We start from the raw sequence: 26,266 nt of genomic DNA, 5'->3' as shown, positions 1-26,266 counted from the left end.
TGCTATGTATCTTTTCTTCGCTGTGGGGAATCCGCCGTGTTCAGACAGGTTGTTTTTCCGCAGCGGTTTTATGTGTATTTTCCGCCATCTTGATTTGGGGGACGGTCTTAGACGTCAGTACGTACAGCAGAGTCTCCGGATGTGTTCCGTCCGCCGCGTGGTCGTGTGTAGTTGGGCGGCGGTGCGTGCTTTTCCGTCGCGGACGGAAATTTGACACGTTTTCCTATCCTAATATGGCGGACGGAGTGTCCGCGGCAGGCGGACACGGAAAAGGCATTTTCCGCGTTCTCCAGGGCCGCGGTAGTTCTTCCATCCGCCATCCTAATGAGCCCCAGAATGTGGGTCTGATTTTGCCATTTTCTTCCTACTGGAGGGACATTTGTTAATTAAAGCTGGTATTTCTGACAGAAATTAGATCTCAAAATCGTCGGAAAACAACTGAAAAAGTTGTCAGCAGTCACGAAATGTTGTGTGGAGATACAGTCTGACTAGAATAATCAAAAATTGACAAGCTCAATGCTCCAGGATTCTCACGGAAGGAGCTGGAAAAAAAACGGACCTAACTGTCACCTGTGGTGCATGATGGGAGCAGGGGGCTCCTGGAGGTCATAAAGGCATGGTGTCCAGGTTCTTGGAATCCTTAAAGGCAGGATACTATTTTTTTAGTACTGTGATATTTTTTCATCTATGCAGCCTATGCGCTAATTGCCTGCTATTAATTGCCTTTTTCTCCAAAGAAAAAGGGCTGTGTTGGAACACTATTGGAGTGTATGTGTTCTGTTAAAGTATTTATAAGTAACAATATTTTCTCTTAATGAAAGGATGATATGACGTGTTCTGCAGTCCTGAGGTGTCCACTGACTTTCCTAAATTTGGTGTATCTCGTGCGCCATCTAGTATGGTCTTACTGGGAAGTTACATGTCCAATTAGGAGTTAGCCAATTTAACCATGTTTTAGGGGTCAGAGCACATACACTGTGGACTGCACAGCAGTGCCATGACTGTGCAGAGTTTAAAAAGAACGGTAACATCAGTCCACAAATAAATGGAAACTACCATGTAAAAAGAGACACTTCCTCACAGTGAGCAATACTTAAAAAGCAATTGTGCTTATTTTTAAGGCCCTCACACTTCAGAAGTCCTTTTGACATGTATTTGCAGCAAACTATTCAGTAAATGAAAGAAATGTAAAAAACTGGTAAATGAGATCGATGTTATGTTGCTGGGTTTAAATTACGTAACACTTCTGTAAAAAAAAGCTAACTATGCCTCATATGAAAATTATTTTGCAATTTCAATTTGTTGATATTACTCACAATATGACACATTAACACACACAGACACAAAGATGCAGTGCTGTAGAAATTAGATAGGTTTATTAAGAAACACATTATCCACATGCAGCACATTCTGATAAAAATAATGAATATGACTTGCATGGAAATACAGGAACCATTACATTAACACGTCCTTTTGTCTTTTTGCCTAAATTATGCACCATTGCACTCTGCAAAACAAGTTTATGTGTGCACGCCTCTTACAATAAAATGTTTGCATCTTTTATTCTGTTCATCTCATCTGCGTTTTAAACGTGCCTTCAGTTTGGTGTTCATCCTACCAGGGCACACTAGGGTTTCTGCAAAACCTCTTTCCAATTAAAAAGAACCCCTTCATATATTACTGTACATTTCATACTGATTGTGTCTTTCTCTCTCTCTAAGGCACTTTATGGCCAGGGCATCAGACATGAAAATGGTGCATCATGTTCCTCTTCTGAAGTGTGACTGACTTTTGAAATAACACCAACTTTGAGGTGTTTTAAGAACAGTGCTTATGATATAACACAAATAACCACATCATATAAATGAAATGTTTTCATGTTGAAGAAAGAATCATTCTTCTTGAAAAATGTTTTATTGATTTCAGGATTCTTTACAATCAGCCTAATTCAAACAAAGCCCTGTATGATCAGATTTTACAGCTTTGGGATTTTGGTATGTTTTGTGCCACCATATACCAAAATTACATATACTCTTTTTCAAGCAAGATAGGTATTTTTAAATAAAGCATTCGCCCGACACTCTGTCTTGGCTGTTCAGTTAGTTTAATCTGTAATGAAGAATCCCTCGCCCACATAGTCTGCCAAATTTTCCTGGGCAATCCCTGACCAGATGTTTGCCTATTTCTGCCAGTAATCTCTGTCCATTGTGAAACATGAGGCGATCTTTGGCACTTCTTGAGCCCAAATCCTATTCACGTCCCTCCATGCCCCTGCCAGGCACAATTCCAACATGATTTTTGGGTGAGAATGCCAACATTTTAAGAAGCATACTTTTACTATGGTACTAGAATATTGTCATCAGAATATTGTGTGATATAAATATTGTGTCCTACATATTGTCTACAATTAGACTTAATAATAGAACATCTACACCTAATGAGACAACATTTCTGAAAATAGTACTTAGGACACAATATTTATGACAGACGGTACTCCTGTCAATGACTTTCTTACCAATGGAACAGGAACTCCTGTGACCACTTGTAGATCAAAGCATAATGATTTACAAAAAGTTGGTGATCTTGAGACGAGAGCATTGAATCTTACCTAATGGGACAGGACCAGAGATTATTAATTAATGGGATAGGACCATCAAATGTTATGTACTGTATCCACCAGATTGCACCTCCCAAGGCAGATGTTGTCTATGTTCTTATTTTGAACAGCAGAGTGTGTGTAGTATATACTATGTGCAGTATGTTGCACTGCACCAGGTGATGCCAGCTTGAATTTCCATCTCTCTTGGGTAAGTTTGTGCCTTGTTTATTCATGGGCCGCGATTAGGCCCCGGTCATCCACCCATTTAGATCAAAGGTTTTCTTGTGTCTGGCGAGCAATAGTGATCAATGCTTCATGTGTAAAAGGTAATTTAGAAGTCTATGGAGTAGATTTACAAATATTTTGTGCTGGGTTGGCATGAAAAAAGTGATGTAAATTGTCGCAAAATGTTTATTTGGGATTTATTTGGGACTTACTTTCCAGTGCAATACTTTATCAGTGCTGGACAGTAGCCCTCAAATAATGCAAAGTAGAGCTGGTGCTGCTTTGCATTGTTTTTCATCAAGGCAGGGTACCATGAGTGGGACGGATGCATTTCCATTCAACCACCCATGGTTTAAATGCAAAGCCCTGTTTACTAACCTAGGTGTGCCAAAAAATATTGCCTCCCTCTGTGAGGCTGGCTTTAAAAAGGAGAAATGTCACCCAATTGGGGCACAACCAGTCTTGGGTTGCTTGTTTTATGGTTTAAAGAGAACCTGGCTTGGCAGTTTGGGAGGGAATATTCTTATTGGTTAAAAGGTCGAGACTGATTTGCAGACAGAAATAACGATGGGTTGTAATATTACCTAAAGTGATTTCCAATGATTAGACTTATTGCAAGAATTATCCCAAGGAAACATCCTTTACCCGGCAGTCACCACAACAACTTGCCTTTACAACGCAGTCACTACCCAGAGTGTGATTACCACAAGTTACTTTACCACGCAAGTCGTTACAAGGGCTTGCTTTATGGGAGGCATAGGTGTGCTGGTGTTAGATTTTTAAGTCTAACACCTACCCTACTGTTGTGTTACCTAGAGTTGGATTACTAAATTGCACTATTCCAAAGTCCAGCACCCCCTAAAGCAAATCATTGTAATGACTTCCGTGGTAAGGTAACACGTGGTAATGTTGCAGTCGGGGTAGTGACTGCTTTGTAAAGACATGCGAGATTCCGTCATACAACCATTATCTCATCACCCTTTTCTGTACTTGATGTAACGCCTGTTTTATGCACCTGCACTACGTAAAGTGAGTGCATGTAGCCCACTATTTCTCCAAGTCAACAGATCACTTTACAGAGTACAGCTCAGAAACAGAAAGACGCAACTTTGCATGCTGTTTCTGAGCTGTACTCTCTGAAAATGAAGATTTCATGTGGAGAAAATAATTTACTTTACACACTGCTAACACACAGAAATAAGCACTTGTTGCTGCAAAGCCCATCAAGATACTGCCCATTGCGTCATTATCATAATGGTTTGTTTACCTTTTTTTTCGTGCGGGCGGACTAAAGTTCAAACATATAACTAGGAATTTCTCTGAGCTAATGCATGCATGCATGAAGAATCAAAGGTGGACAATCCTTATTTCATGAGTGTGCCCTCTGAAATCAGATAGTTGGGTGTTAAGATATTAGGCTGAGTGACATTAGAATAGATGTTCTCAGACTGATACAAATCTTTGCAGATATAGTATACCCACCACATCTGTGTGGCTACTGGAATGCGGCTGCTCCAAATAAAGCTCTACAACAAAGCAGAAGCATTGCATATTCTGACAAGTTATTCTGTAAGTGACATTTTACATATCCATTTATTCTGATGCTTGCATCCGGCGTCATTCCAGTCGCCATTTTCTGTTAAATGACCACAGTCCTCCACTCCCATCCAGTTATCGGGTTGTCTGTTTGACCAAAAGCTTTAAAAAAAAAAACATAAAACCAGTCAAAGCAGAACAATGTTGTAGTTATAGTGTCACCACAATAAGTCCTACAAATGATCTTTTGTAAATTCATAACAAGTTCATTGCATTAAAATCAGCTGCATATAAGTTCATTGCTAAAAATATTTCTAAAACATAGGGGCTTTATAGCAAGGGCTTTATCGCCGCTTTAGCGGCACTTTTTGCTGCTAAAGCGGCGACTTTTTTATCGCCCTATCAACAAGCTGTCGCTAACAGGTGTTAGCGACAGCTTTCTGGCAACAGCAGCCGATTTTCCTATCGTCTTGTATGCCAGCGATGATTATCGCTAAGTACATGCAAGGTAGGCGTTCCAAACTAGAAGTGACTGAAAACAGTCGCTAACACAATTTCCCCCTATTAGCAACAACGGTGGAGCAATAAAAAAAGTCACGCTAAACGCGATTATCGCTAATATTTAACACCTGCTGAAAACATGACTTACCTGTTTCTTCAATGGGAGGTGGATTTTCAGGCTGAGTCCACCATGGGGTAAATGCTTGAATATCTCTGGATTTCCAGCGATATGCACGCATTTCGCCGCTATCGCTGGATATTTTATCACAGTGGAGATAAATGTTGCTAATTGCATGTTATCTTCGCAAAAATATTCAGCGATAGGCGTCGATAAAAACAAACGCGCTAAGCGTGTTTCGCAATATTTATCGCAAGTTCTTGCTAATATCCCCCAAAATCTTTAAAAACATTTAGGGAAAATGGGAAACATTGTTTAAAACATCAATGCAGCATAGCGTCGCACAGAGATAAATGTAGCATGGTGTCCATGGAAAGATTATGTGTTAGAAATATCAATAACGGCAACTGTGGAAAGTGGTGTTTATTTGATCTGATACCTCCAAGTCGACTTCACGACAATGCCAGAGTGCAGCCTGAACATTCTAAGGTGCACTGCCGGGCATGCCAATGGGACATGGGCATGGGTGGGGTGGAAAAGGGAAGTGAAAGGAGAAGGAAAGTATCAGGAGGGTAACTGGAAGAATAACGTTATTTTGGAGATCTTTATATTTGTATAATATTTTAAGAAATAACATACATTACAACACATGTCCCTCTTTTAAAACAAAAGTTATACGTCAAGCATTACTAACTCTTATGCTGACAGGTAACATCCATACACGAATAACAGGATGATAGGTACCTAGGAATTAACTGCCCGGAATTGGAAACAAGGCCTATACTGTTTATGTGGGAAAAACAAGGACCTGTACTGCTGAGGTGGTGACTATGGGGCAGATTTATAAGGAAGTGCCGCAGCACGGCAACGTAAGCCCTTTGACTGCACCACGCTGCAGCACTTCCGAAGCACAGGGATGCAACATATCTACAATGATATGTTGCATTCCTGTGCTCTCCCCAGCACTGGGGCACAAACTGCAGCAATACGCCTGTGTAGGCACCCTCGCACCATGGTGCAAGGATGCCTGTGTCATGGGGATATTGTTTTTGTGGAGCAAAGAGCACCTTCCTGCACAAAAACAATCAATACAGGCATTTTCCTCTTTCATTGCGTGCTGTAGAATGCAGCATGCATTGAAAGAGGACAAAAACGAGGAGAAATGGAAACATTTCTCCTCGTTGCATCTTGCCACGCCACCCCTGGGGAGGCGTAGCATTGACACGCATTTCCAGATTTACGATTGCTCGTAAATTTGGAAATGTGTCTCTTTCCATGGGTTTTACGTGGGAACACCCACAGCAACACCCATGGAATGCCCCTTCCATGCAAAGTGCTGCGTGCAAAGGGGCCATGTTTACAACAAGAGGAAAAGTCACACAAGGTGACTTTTCCTCTCCTTGTAAATATGGAGAAGTGAAATATGCCTCCAGTACGTCACAAAAAGTGACATACTGGTGGCACAAGTGGGTTGTAAATCTGCCCCATAGTGTTTAGGCCAACCTGGTTCCATCCTATTCCTTCTGGAATTGGGTGTATTTTCTATCTCCTTTTTATCTTTTCTCAACACTGTTTCATTCTGACTCCAGCCTCCAACATTGGGGCAACTTGCAAATCTATCCATGCCTGGCATCATCTATGACTACACCATTTTTCCGTACTTTCGTTATAAACTTAGGCATAGAAAATAGACTGTGTGCATTTCTACGTGATACAGAAAGTTGTACCACAACTTTATCTCCAACATTCCAAGTCCTTTTAAAAGTTCAGTGTTTCGAATTGTAGCATTCTGTATAGTTTTTCTAGGGTTGTTGTGCCCTTTCACCAATTTTATCTGTCTGTAGCCATACAGGTTGTCCTCCTGCCAACCAGTTGGGTTTGAATTTAGTGCCTGGTACTCTCCCTTTAAGTGACACAAAAGGAGAAACCCTTGCAATCGCATTATGGGTAGTGTGGTAGGACAATAGAATGTCCTGTAAGGAGTTCTCTAGTGGTACTCCTATTGTGGTGGCCATTTGTAAATTATTCTTTGATCATCCTGTTAACTTTTCCCACCATACCGCTAGCTCTTGGGCAATACAGAGCGGGTATAAGGTGGGTTATAGATAGGCTCTGCAGGTAATCCTTCAACTCTTGAGAGGTAAATCAAACTCCGTTGTCAGAAATAAGGATATTTGTTACCCCTTCGATAAAAAAATGTGTTGGAAAAAAATCCTTCTTGATTTTGGTTGTAATGGTTCCTAGGAATCTCCAGGAACTGTGTGTTTTGGATGACCTAAACTGAGGACTGGGGGGCATATTATCAAGACTCGGCAATAAAGTTATTGACGCTTTATCGGCAGAAAACTGCCGCTAAAGTTGCGATAAGGAGTTTGATAATATGCCATAGAGAATTCCCATAGAAGCCCAGGTTAGATATATAACCTGGGTTTCTATTGGAATTCTATTGAGCATATTATCAAGCCCCTTATCGCCACTTTAGCGGCAGTTTCCTGCCAATAAAACTGCGATAATTTTATCGCCCAGTCTTGATAATATGACCCCTGATGTCCAAACCACTTCCGGACACCCCGACAGGATATGTCAGCCATTAGATCAGCTAGCTCTACAGTGCCACTACCACCCCCTGTATCTTACAACGGTGTAGTTAGTTCCTGTCAACCACTGAACATGACAACCCTGATTCCTCAGGGATTTTGGAAAACAGTACAGTACTTTTCGCTCAGTCACTAGGGCAGTAGCGGCCCGTTGAGGGAGTTTCATGGGGCGGGACGGGAGAGGGGCAGGGTGGGGGTAGTAAACACCAGAATATGGATGAACGGAGGTAAGTAAACAATTAAATAAATAAAACACATTTCCTTGCACGCGCTGCATCGCATTGTGCGAAGCAGCACGCACAACGAAATTTGTTTTTTTATTTCAATTGTTTACTTACCTCCGATCATCCATATTCCGGCGTTTACTATTCCCCACCCTGCCCCTCCCCTGTCCCGCCTCACCGCCCTATGGAACTCCCTCCACGGGCCGCTACCGCTCTAGGGCTTGCTTATTCACAGAAAATACACCGGATGGGGAGGTTAGGACGTTTCAATTAGTATTTATTGGTCCAGCGTCAGTCTTGTTTAAAACATATTTGCTACGACAATCAGGAGACAGAAGCATACGAAAGAAATCACAAGTACTAATATGGTAAACAGTGGATACATTTCTTACATAGTGCTAAGAATTTGAACATATACAGTTCAGATAAGACAATGACATTTGCATACTCCTATAATGTGTGCCCTACGTAATTTGCCTAAATGCACCTAGCCTACATATGTAAGTATGTAAGTAAGTATTTATTAGGATAGTTAATTAAAACCATTGCAATGAAAAAGCAGAATAAAAGAAATATTTAAAATGACGTATGTTAAAACCAGCATAGCATAGACATCGCTTTTCAGTTCATCCTAAGCACAAAATTGCTTCATGTTAAATTTTAGGATTAAAGTTGCTACAGTAATATAATAAAGTGTGTTGTCCTTTAATTTTTTGCTCTAAAAGTGCATTGGCAGTGGACACAGTTTTGTTTTAGAGGCAGTTTAAAAATCAGTTTTAGGCATTTTTTTTCCACTGCCTTCATGAATTTCACAAAGCTGCAGCTCTGCTGGGGGTCCTGAGATGAAAAACAGGTGAGAACTGCATTCCTTCGTGTGCGTATCCCGCAGCGGATAAAGTGGCACTTCAGCAGGTGTTTTCGCTCGTCCAGCAAATTCACGCAGGAGCATAGCAAGTGCAGCATATCCTCTTGCATAACGCCGCAAAGCCGACAGAGCGGGCCTGCTTTCTCTTTTAACCAATATGGAAATCTCTCATCTCTTTTTACCAATATAGCAGTCCTAACCTGTACCTTAGAAAATGCATTTTGGTGGTTTTGGCATAGCCCAGGCCAAAATAGCTCTGAGGAGCTTTTGACGAATACGAATTCAGGGTCATCCAGCCGTGCGTTCTTTTTGAGAGGGCTGCTTTATCTTGAACCCACGAAAGTTGTTTGATCGACTTCTTGACCACATTTTTTAGCGTTGTGTGACTTGTGGAGGAGTCCCAGAGCTGCTCTAGACCAGTGTTTGCAAGACTATTTGCCAGGTACTTGGCTGCTGGTGAGGTTGGGCGCTGCTCTAGCTCCCTCCATAGATAGTCGTTCAATGTTTCTTGTGCGGATTTCCTCACTTTATCCCAGGCACAAATGTAGGCCCCCTGTCTTGCCAGGAGCTGTTGTTGAATGCCAAACTCTAGCCTAATCTGTGATGGAGAGGTTCGCTTGGGAAGACTAAAGATAATTCTATATGCAGCTGTGATCGTAGTGTCAAGAATTCTTGCGTCTCTGCCTCGCTGCACCTCACTCCCGTAGGTAATTGTTGGCAGCAATTTGGCACGGATTACTTGTACCAGAGGTGTAAGAGAAGGACCAGAAAGTTTGTTGTTCAATGTTTTTAAAGAGATTGCCAACGCGAGTCCTTTTCCTCTGATACTTGATCTTTGCACACTGAATTGACCACCGTTCTTTACGCCTAGATGTTTCTATGTCGACGTGTCTTCAATGCGAGAGTTGTTCCAAAACCATGGAAAAGATTTCCTTTTGCTTTTACTGATCGTCATCGTCTAGGTTTTCTCAAGGTTTATTGTTAGGTCATTTGACTTAGAGTAGCTCTGTGTTGTATTCACAAGATGTTGAAGCCCTACCTTTGCGTGGCTTATTAGGACTACATCGTCTGCATATAAGAGACACGTTAGTTGAAGCCCTCCTAGTTTGGGAGCATGAGAGTTACAGTTGTTCAAGATTGGTACCAGGTCACCTAAAAACAGGTTGAACAGAGTGGGGGCCAAGACGCAGCCCTGCTTGACACCCTTGTTGGTCTGTATGCGCCTTGACAGCAGTGAGCGTCCCCCACCTTTATCTGAACCCAGGTCTCCGTATGCAGGTTTATTAGCAAGTCCAACAATGGTATTGAAATCCCCCAGCCATTCAGTTTCGAGTCGACCATAAGATGTTCTGATTAATGTGATCAAAAGCAGCTTTGTAGTCTATGAAGCAGAAGTGAATGGGCATTTTGTTTGAATCTGCCTTATCTATTAGCATGCCCATAGTTAAGATGTTGGTAATTGTGCCGACTGATTTGACAAAGCCTGTCTGGTTGACCATTATTAGGGATTTCTTTGTGGCCCATGCCAGTAATTCCTCCAGCAGTATGCCTACAAAGTACTTTGCCTCGTTGTGAATTAGAGCCACTAGTCGGTAATTTTGTGGGAGGGCCCTGTCGCCTGCCTTATATATTGGGGAGATGATAGAGCCCTTCCAAGAGCCTGGCAAGATATTGAAATTTCTGATCTCCAAGAATAGGGGTTCAAGAGCTGCTGCCCAGCCATTCACATCTTGTTTATAGAGGATTGACGGGATCCCATTTGGTCCCGGAGCTCCTTCCCTTCTGCCTTTTTTAATTTGACGCTTGATGTTGTGTTGCAGTTTTGGGAGTTCAATTGATTTATGACAGTCCTTGGTATTTTTGTGCAGTTGCGTTAATTGTGCATTGTCATCTTTGTGATCAGTTGTAGTGGGGAAAACAATTACCAGAGAACCCTTGAAGCGCCGCCACCGCCAGGAGTCAGAAAAAAGCCCAGGTCCTTACGCCGCCACCGCCAGGAGTCACACAGCCACCAAGCCTCGCGCCGCCGCCCCGGGAACTACATTACCCGGCAGGCATAGCGGCGGCGCGCCAGTGACACGGGGGAAGAGCGACAGCAGGCGCCCATAAACAGCGGGCTAACCGGCAGAGCGGGGGAAAACACTTACCAGAGAACCCTTGAAGCGCCGCCACCGCCAGGAGTCAGAAAAAAGCCCAGGTCCTTACGCCGCCACCGCCAGGAGTCACACAGCCACCAAGCCTCGCGCCGCCGCCCCGGGAACTACATTACCCGGCAGGCATAGCGGCGGCGCGCCAGTGACACGGGGGAAGAGCAACAGCAGGCGCCCATAAACAGCGGGCTAACCCGCGACGCGGGACGCGAGCGGGACGCCCGGACGAAGCCCGGACAAAGGGCGGACAGTCTTAGACAGTCCGAGACTGTCCGCGACTGGACTGGGCCACATCCCTTGCCATTCAAGTAAGGAATTATTTACTATCTTATTGGGAAATTAAGTGGAGTATCCTCTTTTTCATGATATGTCCCCTCTGCACTTGTGATTGGGTATATTTTCGCCAATTAAATCTACTAGACATTTTGAGTCTGTTTGCGACTCGACCTAGCCATTCCACTTGTTTGTGAACCAAGGAAATTTGACTGCTATTAATTTGCCACTTGTGGGAATTTTATATCTCGGTGTTCAACATGCCAAAAAAATTGCTCCCTGCCAATACTAAAACAATGGACGACTACTTGGTTCAGGTGGTTACAAAAATTAATAGCGAGAGGAGACAGTCACTGGGGCTAAGTCAGTCTCCTAATTTGCAGCTCCTGAGTCCAACTCTAAACTCCCACTATTGATTGATACTACATTGCTTGATGCCCCTACTGATTTGACAGACATTACGGTACACTCAAGTCAAAACCCTGCTGATCAAAATAGCTTCCCGCTAGTTGATACAGCAACATTAGTTGCAACTGATCAAGAAAATATTGATTCTGATCTTGAGATTAGGGTCTCCAACTCTGATCATGCCTCCTCTTCCGAGCAGGAAACTAGACCGGTAAAAACACGCAGAAAAACACAGCAAAAAAGGACAGGTCTACGCTCAGGAATGAGGAAAAAAAGGGCAACACCTCCAGGAAAAACTAAGGTCAGAACCATTGAATATGGGGATGAAAATGAAAAATGCAGCAGGGATGATGAATTGCTCCAAAAGATAGCCGATATGATAGATTCCAAAATCAAAACCATCATTAAACCTCTAGTTGCTAAGATTGACAAATTAAATGCAGAGGTAAAAAAATTGAGTGGAATCCAGAGTAAGGCTGTGGATGGGGTGGACAAACTAACAACAATAGTAATAAAAGCGGCTCAGTCAACTAAGGATAATGAGGGGAGTACTACAAAAAAGTGGAATGGTTTGACGCCTTCTGCCTGTCCTGCTCAAATTTCTTCAAATAGTACCAACCAATCTCTGGCCACAGATGGTGTCTCAGTAACATCAAATACACCGCCAGTAATATGCCAGGAAATTGATCCTTTTCAATTCATAGAAGAAGCATCTCCAGTGGTATTGGTGCTGGGCAATGTTCCACCTCTAGCGAATGGTCAATTGGAATCGCCAGCATCTTTGTCCAGTAAGGCATTGCATTGGTTAACAGGAAATATGCATATGGCACCAGGAGGAAAACAACAGCTTGCAGGTGAAATTAAGACTGTGAAAAGGGTCGCTTGGATTGGGAATCGACCGAAAAGGTTTACAGGAGATTGTGTGACAGTGACTTTTTCCCATCAGGCTGTATTACCCAATGTCTTAAACAATATTTTCCCGCCACAAAGAAGATCTGGGACTGTTGTCCCTCTTACTCTTAAATTTTTCTATGGCGAACAACAAAACGTAACATTCCCCAAGACTCCGGGACTTATGTGGGACATTTTTAGAAACAACAGAGGAATAAAGGTTCCATGTAATGAATTGGGAATGGCTTTAGGAAATGGGTATGAAGCTTTATCGGGGCTAAATGATTGTGATTGACTGGGTTGGGGATCTAACACTGCTCGCCCCAATCCTTTTGGTGAATATACAGTGGGAGACTCGATAGTTCAGGTAAATGCTGTGTTAGTTGATACTCCCACACCGCAGACTAAAGCAAGGAGCAGACAGGACACATTGATGGCTTCAGAGGAAGCCCATCACTCTTCTGGCCGACTAGGCCACATCACTGATAACAGTCCAAATGTAAAGTTATCTTCAAATTGTGTGGCAACTGAGAGTTATGCAAGTGAACATGATTACTCTCAACAATATAGGGATAGTCCACCTACTAGCACAAAACCTTCCAATGATAATGTTTCTGCCATATATACTTTAATGTCATGGAATGTTGCAGGCGTAAAAAGTAAAATGACATCATTGGACTGGCTAACTTTCCTGGATACAAAGGACATAATCCTTCTCCAGGAAACTTGGCAGATAGCCCCTGAACCTATACAAGGATTTCTACATTTTTATATCCCGGCAACACCGAGCTTAAGGGGAAGGCCTAAGGGGGGCCTGGTGACATGGGTTAAACAGAATAGTGGCCATTCTGCTCTCCAATTGGTCACTAATAGTCCTGATATTTTGTTGGTTAAACTTCAGCGAATACATTGCAAGGATCTTTATATTTTTAATGTTTACTCGAGGGGACTGCCAGGTGGAAAACCCACTGAGGCAGTTAACCAGTTAGATTATTTCTTAAAACAATATTGTTTGAACGCTAATGTAATTGTTGGCTGTGATTTTAATGGTTGTTTTGAACCCCTAGATAACCATGATATAGATCTCACGGTAGAAGAGGACTATATCTGGGAAATCCCGCAGTTGTCTTTAATACCTATTAAAAAGTGGACAGAGGCTGCACTACAACTTAAAGTTTTATGTATGGAGCATGGGCTAAGGGCCACTAATGGAAGAACGGGCTCGGATAAACAGGGTGCCCTTACTTTTAATAATGGCACCTCACATAGTCGTATTGACTATATCCTGATTAATAAGGAGAATTGGGCCAGTGTCAATGACATGTGGATAGAGCCAAGGGCCGAAAGTGACCATGACCCATTAATTTTAACATTTAAATTGTTTGACCTATTTAAAAGTGGTGAATTGAGGGATAATGTTCAAATAGCCCTCTCGAACGATAATAGACGTATCAGATGGTCAAACTGTGCAGCCAATGAGGAAAATATAATAGCTATGAGGGATTTGACAACACAGGCTATTACAGAATTAAGGAGTAACTCCACTATGGAGACTCCGATAACTAAAGTTAGCATGATCCACGATGTGTTTTTTAATAAATTGAAATTCTTCTTTGTCAAAAAAGTTACTAAAAAACAGCGCAGGCCAGTAAGAAAGGAAGATCAATGGTACGATAAATCCTGCAGGGTTGCCTATAGGGCCCTGTCTGATGCAGTTAAGTCAAAAGATAAAGTTAAGATCAAGGATGCCCGACTCATGTATAAAAAAACACAAACTAGGGCAAAGGGGGAATGGGAGGAAGGCTTTTGGAGAGATCTCCTAAGAGCCAGCAAAGAAAGATCTATGACCTCCTTCTGGAACATCGTCAAATGGGGAAGGGGGGCCAAAAGAGGAGAACCCACAAATTATGTGTCACATACGCGTGGGTTTCCCATTATGCGACCCAGTTCGCTCCTGAGGATAGAGAAGAAGAAGGGTGTGAACTACTTATAAATACTACTACTACGAGCTACCTATCTTTTACTAAAACTGATGTCCTAAAAGTTTTAAACAACATCCCTAAAGCTAGGGCCCGAGGTTTAGACTCTGTCCCTGCAGATTTGTTTATGCATGACAAAGATCTTTGGGCTACCTATATCCAGTTGTTAGCCAATGGTATTGCAAAGGGCTCGCCTATCCCTGAGTCTTGGAAGGGAGCCGAGATCATCCCTATCTTTAAAAAGGGGCCATGCTCGGACCCAGGTAACTTTAGGCCTATTAGCCTTATCGCATGCATACAAAAAGTATTGGCGAGGCTTGTACTGCAGCGCATCCATGGATGGATAGATGAACAGGACATATTATCACCCTTGCAGGCAGGATTTCGTAGTCACGCCAGTACCATTGACCAAGTTTTTAGATTTGTTTTATTATACTGGCGCGTAGTGCTCCTTGGGGGGGGTATGCTTTTCGCAGCCTTTGTTGATCTAAAATCAGCGTTCGACTTGGTTCCTCGTGCTAAGCTGTGGAATATCCTACAAGAACAGGGCATTCCAAATGAAATCTTGTCTTTATTAATTAGATTGCAAGAGAACAATTTTGCACAAGTTCGATGGAATCAGCAGGGTAGCGTCACTGACAAATTCCCCATTGCTAGGGGAGTACGTCAAGGAAAACAAAATGTATGGTACTGCACAATCGGAAGCATATAAGAGGGAAGGTCATCATGGACGGGGTTCAACTAGAACAGACCCAGGTTTTTAATTACCTGGGCATTACCCTGTCATATAAACTAGACTGGAAGCAGCATATTAATCAGTTAGCTACGAGGCATGCACAATTGACAGGAGCTCTCATTAAGGAATTATTTTCTTCACACACAAGACCCATTAGTCCGGTCTTAAAGATCTATAATGCAAAGGTTGGAGCAGCAGTCCTTTATGGGGCTGAACTTTGGGGGCCTAGTAATCTTACAAAGTTGACGGTAGCTCAAAATAAATTTCTCCGCAACATTACTGGTCTGCCAATATCAACCCCTTTGTTACCTCTCCATTACGATCTGGGATTCCATATCTTTGAGGATATGGCCAGGTACAGATCAGTAGCCTACTGGAGGAGGTTATGGGTTACTCCAGAACTCTTCCAGTACGCTCAGGGTTTCCTTGAGGTCAGAGCTTTGGACAAAACTCGTAAAATAAAATGGATGAGAGAGGTAAAAACAATCTATATGGCTATGGGTTTATCTCAATTATGGGACGACCCCGGAAGGAATGCCTTCCCACCTAAGAAAATACTTCGAGATATGTATTGGAACATGGTTGAGACCAAGTGCTTTGGAAGTCATATTTATCGATCTTTTACTACTGACTTCCTAGATCTCAAGCATGCACCGGCTCTAGAACTGTATTGGGACTGGATTACCGTCCCAGGGGACCGGAAGAAGTATCATCAGCTGAGGGTGGGGACACTACCTTTAAATGCTCTAACTGAAAAATGGTATAAGAATCAAACTTCGAGGTGCCCCTTTTGTCCTGATCAAAAAGAAAATATTGGTCATGTCTTGTTTGCTTGCCCTGAATATAATGCCCCCAGACGATCATGGCTAAAACCGATTTGTGCCCAGTTGGGCCTTAAATCTGCGAATGAGGCTGTTAGGATTTTAAGAACTGATACATCGCAGCCAATTGTTATAGCCATGTCTAAATTTCTTCACTGGATGTGGATAATTCGGGCTCGTAAAATGAGCCTGGAATAACCCTAGGGCCAGTTGTTATATGCTGCTATTCAAATTTGCACATTGTATTAAGTAAAGGATATATTATGCACACCTTGATAAGTAACTGACATATTATGCACTGATGAATTTTGTTTCTTCTCTTAATAATTGTTTTAATCTTTTAATATAATATATTTAAAAATTATGTAAATAAGGATGAGTTAGGTTGATATTTTAATATTATGTGAAATGACTCATGGTGGATCTTGTATTTTTCTGTGGGGTGTGGGGGGTAAAAACAAATTTTTTAATTATGTAAATGTCTTTTTATGATTGAAAAAAATCGAATAAAGACTTTTTGAATTGAGATCAGTTGTAGTGTCGGTCATTAATAGGTCCTGGTTATTGGGCATGGCTTGATTGAAGTGATTGCCAAGATAGTTTGCCCATGTTTCCTCTGTGATGTTAGATGAAACCCCAGTGTGTGTTTGTCTTATAAGGGAGTTTATGGTTTTCCAAAACCTTGCCCCGTCATTCTGTTTGATGTCCGAGTTAAGTCTTGCCCACAAGTTGTCCTCCATTGTTTTATTGGCTTCCCATTTTAGCTTTTTTAATGATGTTTTAAGTGTGCGTAGGTGGTTATGCTTGGCAATATCCCTGGGTTCCTGCTGTAGTTCTCTCATCAGACGATAAATCGATGTTTTTTTCCCTTGATTTTTTCCTTGTACTCTCGAGAGAGACTATCTGTATTGCCGAGCTTTACATGTACTTTGGGCCTCGAAGCATAATTGGACAAGGTTTTTGTAAATTGTTCCCATTTCGCAATTTCGCTAGATCCGATGTGCGCCACAAAGTGCTGTTTTGCCCTTTCTATTAAAGTTTCGCCAGTAGCTGCCGAGTATTTAATTTTTTTGAAGTTGACAGTATAGACTGTCTCTTTTGGTGCATTTGATCGCTCGAATATGGGTTTCGCAATATCCAGAGCAATTTCTTGAGGGCAGTGATCGCTGTCTGTTTTCTTGCCTATCCGAAACAAAGTTGTGTGTTGAAAGAGAGGTAATGAGATAAAGGTGTAGTCTAGTATACTACTTACTCTTGTTGAGTGAAAAGTTGGAGCTGGCGGGCTGTCTCCAACAAACCTGCCATTTAGAGCTCTAATATTGAAATGTTCCAGTTCTTCTAGTATTTGGGATCCTAATTGTGTTCGTTTAGATGTTTGCAGCTTGCTGGTGGTATGTCCCAGGTTGAATTTTGAGCTTTGGTTACGTCTTCTTGTGAAGTGCCCATGAGGTTGAGATTAAAATCCCCGGTGTGCACAAGATTTGTTGTTGAACTTCCCATAATGCACTCCTCCAAGAAGTTGCATAGTTCCTTTGCTGCATTTTATTTCCTTTTGGGGTGGACATAGGCGTTAATCAGGATGCAGTCAGTATCGGCTTTGCCTGATTCCGGCTGTACTAAAGGTAGCTTGACTGCCAATATTGCTGCAGGAGAAGGCCCAATTTCTTTTACCGTAACAAAATTTGTAGTTGCTACGTATATTGCTAGGCCGCCTTGCAAGTGCCCATATTTAGCTGTCCTTTTTGCGCCTGAGTAAAAGCGTAGGTACCCCTGGAGATGTGGAGGTTCAGCAAGCCATGTCTCCTGTAGTGCCACTATATCGAATGCTCTTATATAATCTATGAATTCTGAGTCTAAAATTTTGGTGGCTAGGCCGTTGATATTCCACAAGCATATGCGCAGTGGGTCATGCTTGCTCTCACGTGGGTTTAGGCCAGTTTGTCAATTGTTGTTTTTTAAAAAAAAAAAAAATTTAACAACTCTTTTTATTGAAGGATCACCATACAAACGCAGCACTCCAAGCCCTGGAGGCACTGCAATCAAATCAGTTTGTCATCTATTACGATCCGTAAAACATTGACATAGCCCCAAGCCCCTACACCACCCTACAACACCCCCTCTCCCCCTACCGTAACTCCCACCCTTCCCCCAAGTCCCCCCCACACAGTGTCACCTTGTCTCCCTAGCATGTAAAATCCGAAAATGCATATTTAAAACTCCGTGTGCCATAACGCCCCTCGGCACCATCACACTGGCCTCTCATTATCTCCAAGTATTGCTGGTGGTTCCAGCCAAATCCCCCGGTAGTCTGCCCACCGTTTCCATATTTTGTAGTGTTTCTTGGGGCATCCCCTGGCTTCATAGACGGGCCGCTCGAGTCCCATACAAAAGTCAAGGCCCTGCTTCCATACTGATACTCTGGGAGCCCGAGGATCCTTCCAGGCTTTAGCTATGTCCCTCTTCGCAACCGTAAGGCCCAACAACAACAAATGTCTCTTATATATATTGCCCCCCACCCCTTCAAGGACATGAAGAAGACCCAATTTGGGGGTACGTGGAAGTTCCCATCCCAGCACTTCCGACAGGCAGTCCCAAACACCAGTCTACCATTGCTTCAATCTGTCACAGCTCCACACCGTGTGCAGGAAAGTGTCAACTGCTTGACCACATCGCAGGCATTCGGGGGACACAATCAACCCTGCCTTCCAAAATCGCTCCCTGGTGTAATAGGCCCTATGCAGGTATTTGAATTGGATAAAACGTAAGCGTACCGCAATAGCTGCTCCCCTCTGGTCCTCAAGAGCTTCCCACCAATCTTCTTCCTCTAGTTCCCCCACCTCCCCTGCCCAAACCTCCCGCAGATGTTGTAAGGACGACGAACAGTGGACAACTAGGGTCTGATAGATACGGGAAATCTTTTTGTCTTCTAGCTCTCCCATGAACACCTTAGCTTCTAATGGGTTAAATTCGGGCAGAGAGTCTAGGCCCTCCAATGCGGGTGTAATAGCATGACGAAACTGCAGGTACTTAAAAAACTGTGTCCTGGGCATGCAATATTCCTGACTGAGTTCCTGAAAGGATTTAAGGGTCGTGCCCCGCATCACGTGTCCCCGGTTCGAGATTCCAATAGAATCCCAACCCCGGAAGCCATGCAGGGACGCCAACATTGGGAGTTGGCCATTCCGCCAGAGCGGGGTCTCTTCAGTAAGTTTACCCCACCACCCCATGCGGCGCAGTGCCTGTCGCCAAATCTGAAAGACCACCTGCGTAACACCTGGCAATCCCTTCCTCAATGGTGCCGAGTATAGTTTAGTGTGAAGCGAGTGCGGCTCCATCCAGTAACGCTCAAGGGCGTATGCCGGGTCCCCCCTGTCTCCGTACCACCACTCATTCAGGATAAGAAGGTGAGACGCCTGGTAGTATGATAAGATTTCCGATGTGGCCAACCCTCCACAGTACGAGGATAAAAAGCATGTACGAAGGGCCACGCGCACCGCACCTCCTGCCCACAGAAACCGACCCAAAGATGAGTTCACTTGCTGAAACCAACGCAGCAAGATGGAGAACGGGTGATTCTGTAGTTGGTACAGAAGTCTCGGGAGAGCGACCATTTTGAAAATCGCCGACCGGCCATAGATATTGAGCGGCATTCGGGCCCAGGATTTCATCTCTGACTGAACACGGTCCCATACTGGCACCACGTTGCGTTCCCAGGAGACGTCAGGCGAGACCGTCAGAAACACCCCCAGCTATTTAAGGCCTCCAACGCTATTTGCAGGGGCGATGCCCTCTGTCCCAAGTCTAGTCGATCTCCCATCGTCCAGATAGTAGATTTCCGCTGGTTTAAGAACAGACCAGACACCTCCCCAAAGATCCTCATAATCTCCAGGGCTATGGGTCCCGATTTATTCACATCCGTGAGGAATAGTAGGACATCGTCCGCGTACAGGGCAATTCTATCTGACGGTCCTGACTCCCACTCCAATCCTCGTATTTGAGCATCTATCCTGACCCAAGCCGCCAGCTGCTCCATGGCAAGCGCAAAGAGGTACGGCGAGAGGGGGCAATCCTGTCGAGTGCCCCGCCCGATCGGGAAGGCCACTGACGTGGCACCCGCCACTCTCACCGAGGCCGTCAGGCCCGTATATAGGAGCTTCATATATGACAGAAAATGCGGCCCTAAATTAAGCCGTGGGAGTAGAGCAAAGAGGTAGGTCCAGCTAAGGGAATCAAAAGCTCTATCGATATCCGCCAAGAGCAACGCTGCTGGGATCTTGGCACTGCAAATCGCTGCTACCTCCACATGCGCGCGCCTGATGTTGTCGTGTTGCCCTATGGAGCATAAACCCCGCCTGGTCTGGGTGTATCAGTTCAGTTATATGCGGGAGGAGTCGATTCGCAAGGGCCTAGGCCAGTATCTTGGCATCGATATTTAACAGAGAGATCGGGCGATACGACTCATGTTTGTCAGGCGGTCTACCCGGCTTGCAAAATACCACAATTTCTGCATGTCTCCAATCCATGGGCAGAAGCCCGCTCTCTCGTGCTGCCTTCAGTGCTCTCTTGCAGTACGGTCCTAATTGAAGATAGTACTTCTTAAAGAACTCGCTCGGGAACCCGTTGGGTCCCGGGGCCTTGCCTGTGTTAATTTCCCCTAGAGCCGCACCAAGTTCTTTGGCCGATAGTGGCAATTCCAGGTGGTCCCTCACCGCCTCAGGCAGCGCTCGTGGTGGGAGATCTGCAAGGAATTTGTCGATCTCTCGTGAGGGGAGACAGTCTCGCGGGGCATATTGAGTCGCGTGGTACCTGGCGAAGCTGTCGGCCAGAGACCTCGGGGCTGAAATCTGCGCCCCAGTGTCGTCCGTGAGGCTCGGCAGCACCTGCAGGTGAAATGTGTTCTGACAGAGTCTGTGCAGCATCGTGCCCGATTTATCTCCCCATTGGTAAATCCTGCTCCTCGTCGCCAGCCATACTTGGCGCGCCTCACCAAGTAATAGAGATGCATAGGACTGTTGAGCGAGGAGCAGCTGTTGCACTCCTCCACCATCGCTAGCCGCGCCGCAGCGGGACTCTAGATCCTCTACTTTCGCTGCAGCCTGAGTCAATCCCTCCCTTCGTTTCTTACGGGCCGTAAAACACCAGACGATGTCCACACCACGCTGTGTGGGTTTGAGGGCCTCCCAAACTATCTGGGCGTCTGCCACTGAGCCCAGGTTCTTGTCCCAATAGTGGGCAATGGCCTCCCCCATATGCTCCTGGTAGTCTGCCAGCTGCAGATTCCAATCTGAGAGGCGCCATCGGAATGGCTGTCTCTCCATCCCCAATGTGAGGGTCACCGCTGCAGGAGTATGATCCGACAACCCCCGGGGTAAAATGGACCCCGATTCCACCCTCCCTATCAAGGCATTAGGAATGAACACATAATCTAGTCTGAAAAAGGATTTATGCATGCCGAAGCATACGTATATTCCCGACTATTTGTGTGTAAACAGCGCCAGGCATCCACCGAACCCAGTCCTCGGGCCACATCATTCAGCTTAGTAGGTGTGCCGGCCCATGGTCCACCCCCTGGCCTGTACCTGTCCATCCGGCACTGCATGACATCATTCCAGTCACCCCCTATGACCGCTAAGCTCTCAGGGATTTCAGACCACACCATGTAGAGCCTTTCAATCAACGCCCATTGTAGCGGAGGGGGGCATACACGCTTCTAATCACCCACACTTCAGCACCTATCCTGCCTTTAACAAATAAGTATCTACCCTGCGGGTCGGTCCACTGTGAATCATAAACAAAGGGCAGCCTTCGATGCACTAAGATGGCTACTCCCCGGGAGCCCCGCGTAAACCCTGCGTGGTAGACCTGATCATACCCATATCGTTTCAAACTAAGCACTTTGGTGCCCAATAAGTGCGTCTCTTGCAGCAATAAAATATCCGCTCCCTCTCTTTTCCCAAGCCTCAGCACTGCTCCTCTCTTGATCCCGTCCAGCAAGCCCCGCACATTCCAACTCACCACCCGCATGCAGGCCCCAGACGCCCTAGAGTCCTGACTCTCAACCGCCATCCAGTCGCAAACATACAAATTGGCCATGTGATGGACCTGGTATGCAAGCACACACCGGGATAGACAAGCGCATCAACACTGTGCACGGGTCTTGAACCCCCCCGCCCGCCCCCTCCACCCACCCTCCTTCCCCCCCCAATCCCAGGATCCTGTGTCCAATCTTGCTCAACTCCACTCCCCAAACCCCCAGACCCAACCCCCAACTTTTCCCATCCTCCCCCCTCCCCGCACCTCCCAAACATGGAAGCACCTGTCGCGGCCAGACCTCGGTCTGATCTCCAACGGGAGAACCAGAGCTGCGTCCTCCAATGAATCCCCTCGTGGCAACCCATAAGAACTAGGCTGTCACCCCCTCCCTCCCTTACCAACTTGGGCAAGGTTCAAGCCCATCATAACAGAGCACCTGAGCATCTACATATGGCCCCTGCAAATAGTCATGACCTGGGCCCCATCACAGTCAGGGGCATCACTCTGCTGTTCCTGTGTGGAGCCCTCATGCCGGGCAGCCGAGCTGGCGCGCGAGCCCATGGTCGAGCGCGATCCTCTGTGACGCCGGCGCTGGTTTCTGAGGCCCCCCCTTGCAGCACTGCTGGTGGAGGAGTCCGATTCCCCATCTCTAGCAACGTTGACGCGAATCTTCACTGTTTCGTCCGTCCACTGGAAGACTTCCTCCGGAGTGTCGAAGAACATGGTACGGGACTGAAAGATGACCCGCAGCCGCGCAGGGTAGAGAAGGGCATATTGGAGCTTGAGGTCCCGGAGTCGGGCCTTGGCTGCCTGAAATGACTTACGCTGCTGTTGCACCATCTTTGTGTAGTCCGGGAATATGAGGATGCTGGAGTTCTCATATAAGAGCGCGCCCTTAAGTCGTGCTTGCCTCAGGATGGTGTCCCGATCTGAGTAATTCAAGCATTTAGCTATGATCGGCCTCGGGTGCACTCCCACCGGAGGTTTCTGCACTAGCGCCCGGTGTGCCCTTTCAACTACAAAGCATCGAGATAGTGCATCTGCCGGGATCCAGTCCTCCAGCCACCGGGTTAGGAAAGTTTCCACTTTGTCCCCTTCGCAGCCGTACGGAAATCCAACAAAGCGAAGGTTATTCCTTCGAGCGCGCCCTTCCGCATCTTCCACTCTCATTGCCAGGCCCTTCTGAATCTGTTCCATGGCCGCCACCTTTTCCTTAAGACCGTGACATCATCTTCTACCTCCGAGATGCGGGTCTCTGCTCCGGTAATCCGTTCAACAGCGTTGCGCAAGTCTTGTCTCAGCAGGGTAACATCGGCCCCAACAGCGCCTATTTTAGCGTCCAGCATATCCCTCGACTGCGTGATTGCATTCAGTAGCGCTGCGTGGTCGGGCACCGACGACTGAGAGCCCCCAGGGCCCGCTGATTCTATATATACTTGTCCATGGGCCCCTGTTTGGCCTGGCCCCCTCCGGCTCCACCTCGCGTCATGGTCCTCTGGGGTTCTTCGAGAGTTGGGATCCCCGTAGGCAGGTATGCGCCCCACTCCCTATGCAGGCTAAGTAGGTAGGCCTCGAGATATATCAAGCAAGGGAGCACAGTGGGTCTCCCAGAGCAGGGGCCCCACACCCAGCCACCAGCACTCTCTCCTCGTCTTGTCCAGGCTGTGGAACGCCGGGCCCGACACCCCCACCGGGGGCACTTCAAGCAGTAGCTCCTTAAGGATCTCCCCGCCTGCTGCCGTAGTCTCCTCCAGGTCCCACAAGTCTTCCCCATCGGGGCCCGATGTAGCCCCTGAGCACACACCCCACGCCCCAGCAGCCTGTACAGCTCACCTCTCGGTCCTCCGGGGACCCGTCAGGTCCACAGCAGGGGTCTCCTCCACACTGCGCAGGCCGGATCCACCTGTCCGGGACATGGAAGGCGGGACAGCAGCCTACACCACACCAGCCAAGTGTACTCTGCCGTCCGCAGCCGTCGTCCGGCCCAAGCGCCACATCCACCGGCGTCTGGGGACCCAAAATGGCGGCCCTCTCACCGCGGCTGCTCCTGGCACACTCTCACAGAGTTCCCTGCAGAGCGCCGCGTCAGCTGCAGAGGGCGAGTGGGCAATGAGGCATAGGGGGGTTGCTTACATTGTCCCTGGACTCCAGATTTGCTACTGGATTTAGTATATCCGGGTATCCTGGCTTTATGTATGGATTTATCGTGATACCCCAATTTTTGAATATCTCCGATTCGGATAGGATTTTCTGCGATATTGCTCTGGAGGCCCAGGTTGCTCTCGGTTTTTCCCCACCAGTGCTGTCTGCATCTATGAATTCGATCAAAACCAGGTCTGAGCTTGCCACGTCTGCCAGAGAGGGGATATGGGATAGCAGCCGTAGTATGTTGCCTCTGTTGAGTATGTCGTGTCTTCCCTTGGAGATAAAATCTGGATTAAACCATATGGCATCTGGTACTTTCCCTTGTTCATTTATGGCCCAACTTCCTTTGTAGGTGTTGGTTTGTGATTTCAGGTCCACACCTTGTGTAGGTGTTAATTTTACCTGATAGGTGTCGATATTATTTACCCCGCCCGGAGCTTGATCGTGAGCGCGCTGATCAGATGCAGGAGGTTTGGCCTTTTGGTAGTTCTCCCCGTCCCACGGGAGACGGCGCATGTAGTCCGCAGTTTTTGCGAATGCTGGTTCTGCTATTGTTTGGTCGACCCGTATGTGTGTCGGCACGGTTACTTGGGTGATGGCGAATAGTTGGCTATCCGTCAACCCTTTACCGTTTCCTTGCTTAGAGGGCCCCGGATTATTCCCAGCCCTTTTTCCCAAAGTGTTTTCTTGTTTGATATTTTGTGTGGGATTGGGACTGGTCGTCGTGCTATTTTTTGGTGCCCTTGTCAGGTCAAAATCAGTATGCGCTTTACTGTTCCCAGATGGTTGGGAGCATAAGTTTTGTCTATGTTGAGATGGGGCTTCTTGTTCTTCGTGTTTGGTGTTGACCAGTTTTTCCAAGTGCACAGTTGTTTGCCCCCTTTCATTGGTGGTTTGAATTGATGTTATTGCATCCGCTGGGGTCTTAGTTGTTCTAGTGTCTCCCACAGGTTGGGGGGTGCTTTGCTCTACAGCGGAAGTACTCCCAAAAAGTTGCATAAATCCTTTGCGTTTTGAGTAAAGCTTATGTTTCCTGCCTTTCCGTTTTATTGCTCGCCTTTGTTTGGCGTTTATTTTTAAATCAGTGTTGTCTTCATCCAGGGTTTCAGGGGGTGAAGGGCCTGTTGTTTCAGTTTCGTTAGCCTCTATTCTTTTGGGTGTATCTTTTGTTTTGGCATGTCCTTGTGTGGCAATTCACGGCAGTTCTATCTTCCTTGAGGTTACTGATTCTTCTCCAAATGTTCCGTTTTCGTTAGCCTTTATGCGTTTGGAAGAGTCAGTTTTGGTGTCTTTTGTTTTTAGATGTCCTTGTGAGTCAATGCCCGGCGTGCAAGTTTGTTGGTGCTGAGCAGGCCTTTTGAGCTGTGTGCACAGATCGGTCAGTATTGTTGGAAGAGTGGATAGTTTATCAATAATTGGACCGCATCCACACTCGCCTCTGATGTTCCCGTTTGCGTCTTGAAGATGGTCAAGTTTGTTTTGGAGAAGCGTGTTTAACGTGCCCAGCTTCCCGTCTATGGCAACCACAAACACGGCTAATGTGTCTAATAATGTTAGTTGAGTTTCCATTTTCTAGGAAGCAGAACTTTGTGTAAATTTTTGGTTGAAACAATGTTTGGCAGGTTTTTATTTTATTGCTCCTTTCTGTTTTAGTCGTATGCTCACTTTTTGAGCTATTTAAATCGGATTTGTCAAATGATATGTCAATTAGGGAGCTCTGTGTTGTGGACCTGAGTTTAACTGGCAGGACCTCTTTAGTTTCGTCAAGCGTCTTTGGTGTTCCTTTGCGTTTTTTTAATCCTCCTTTGCTCATTGGACCTCCTTGGACCCTTCCTGACCTCATTTTGCACCCGTCAGGCCCTCTGAGAAGCTAGGTTAGAGGCTGGCGAAACAGAATAAACAACAGCCTTAATGAATCCTGTTGGCGCGGTTTTCCAATTATGATCCCAGTGTGTCTGATAGTACGAGCAGGTACACAGGAAATAAGGGGTAGCAATTTATTAGCTGGTCCGAGGTCAGTGCATTGCTAGGGGAGCTGGGAGGCTGGTGTGAGGCTGATATGAGACTGGTAGGAGCTCCTTATGACTGTTTCCCTCTGCTCATCAATCGTTCCCCCACAAAAATGAAAGTACTTCAGCTTACCTCCCTGACTTGGGTGCAGCACA

General features: G+C 45.7%; 1 protein-coding gene across 2 annotated transcripts in view; it reads right to left on the bottom strand.

The window, feature by feature from the left end:
- Nucleotides 1–1,349: 1,349 nt before the first annotated feature.
- LOC144817775 (C-type lectin domain family 4 member F-like) overlaps nt 1,350–26,266 on the bottom strand; it is a 449,481-nt gene continuing 424,564 nt past the window's right edge. For both annotated transcript variants that reach the window (XM_078674581.1, XM_078674582.1), the window contains exon 7: nt 1,350–4,522. In XM_078674581.1, the coding sequence (XP_078530707.1) occupies nt 4,387–4,522 (136 nt within the window). In that variant the 3' untranslated portion in view covers nt 1,350–4,386. The remainder of the gene's footprint in view (nt 4,523–26,266) is intronic.

This window comes from Lissotriton helveticus, chromosome 2_1 (assembly GCF_964261635.1).
Source record: "Lissotriton helveticus chromosome 2_1, aLisHel1.1, whole genome shotgun sequence".
NCBI classification, from domain to species: Eukaryota; Metazoa; Chordata; class Amphibia; order Caudata; family Salamandridae; genus Lissotriton; species Lissotriton helveticus.
Note: the sequence above shows the minus strand (reverse complement) of the source record. Positions and strands in the feature narration are given on the sequence as shown.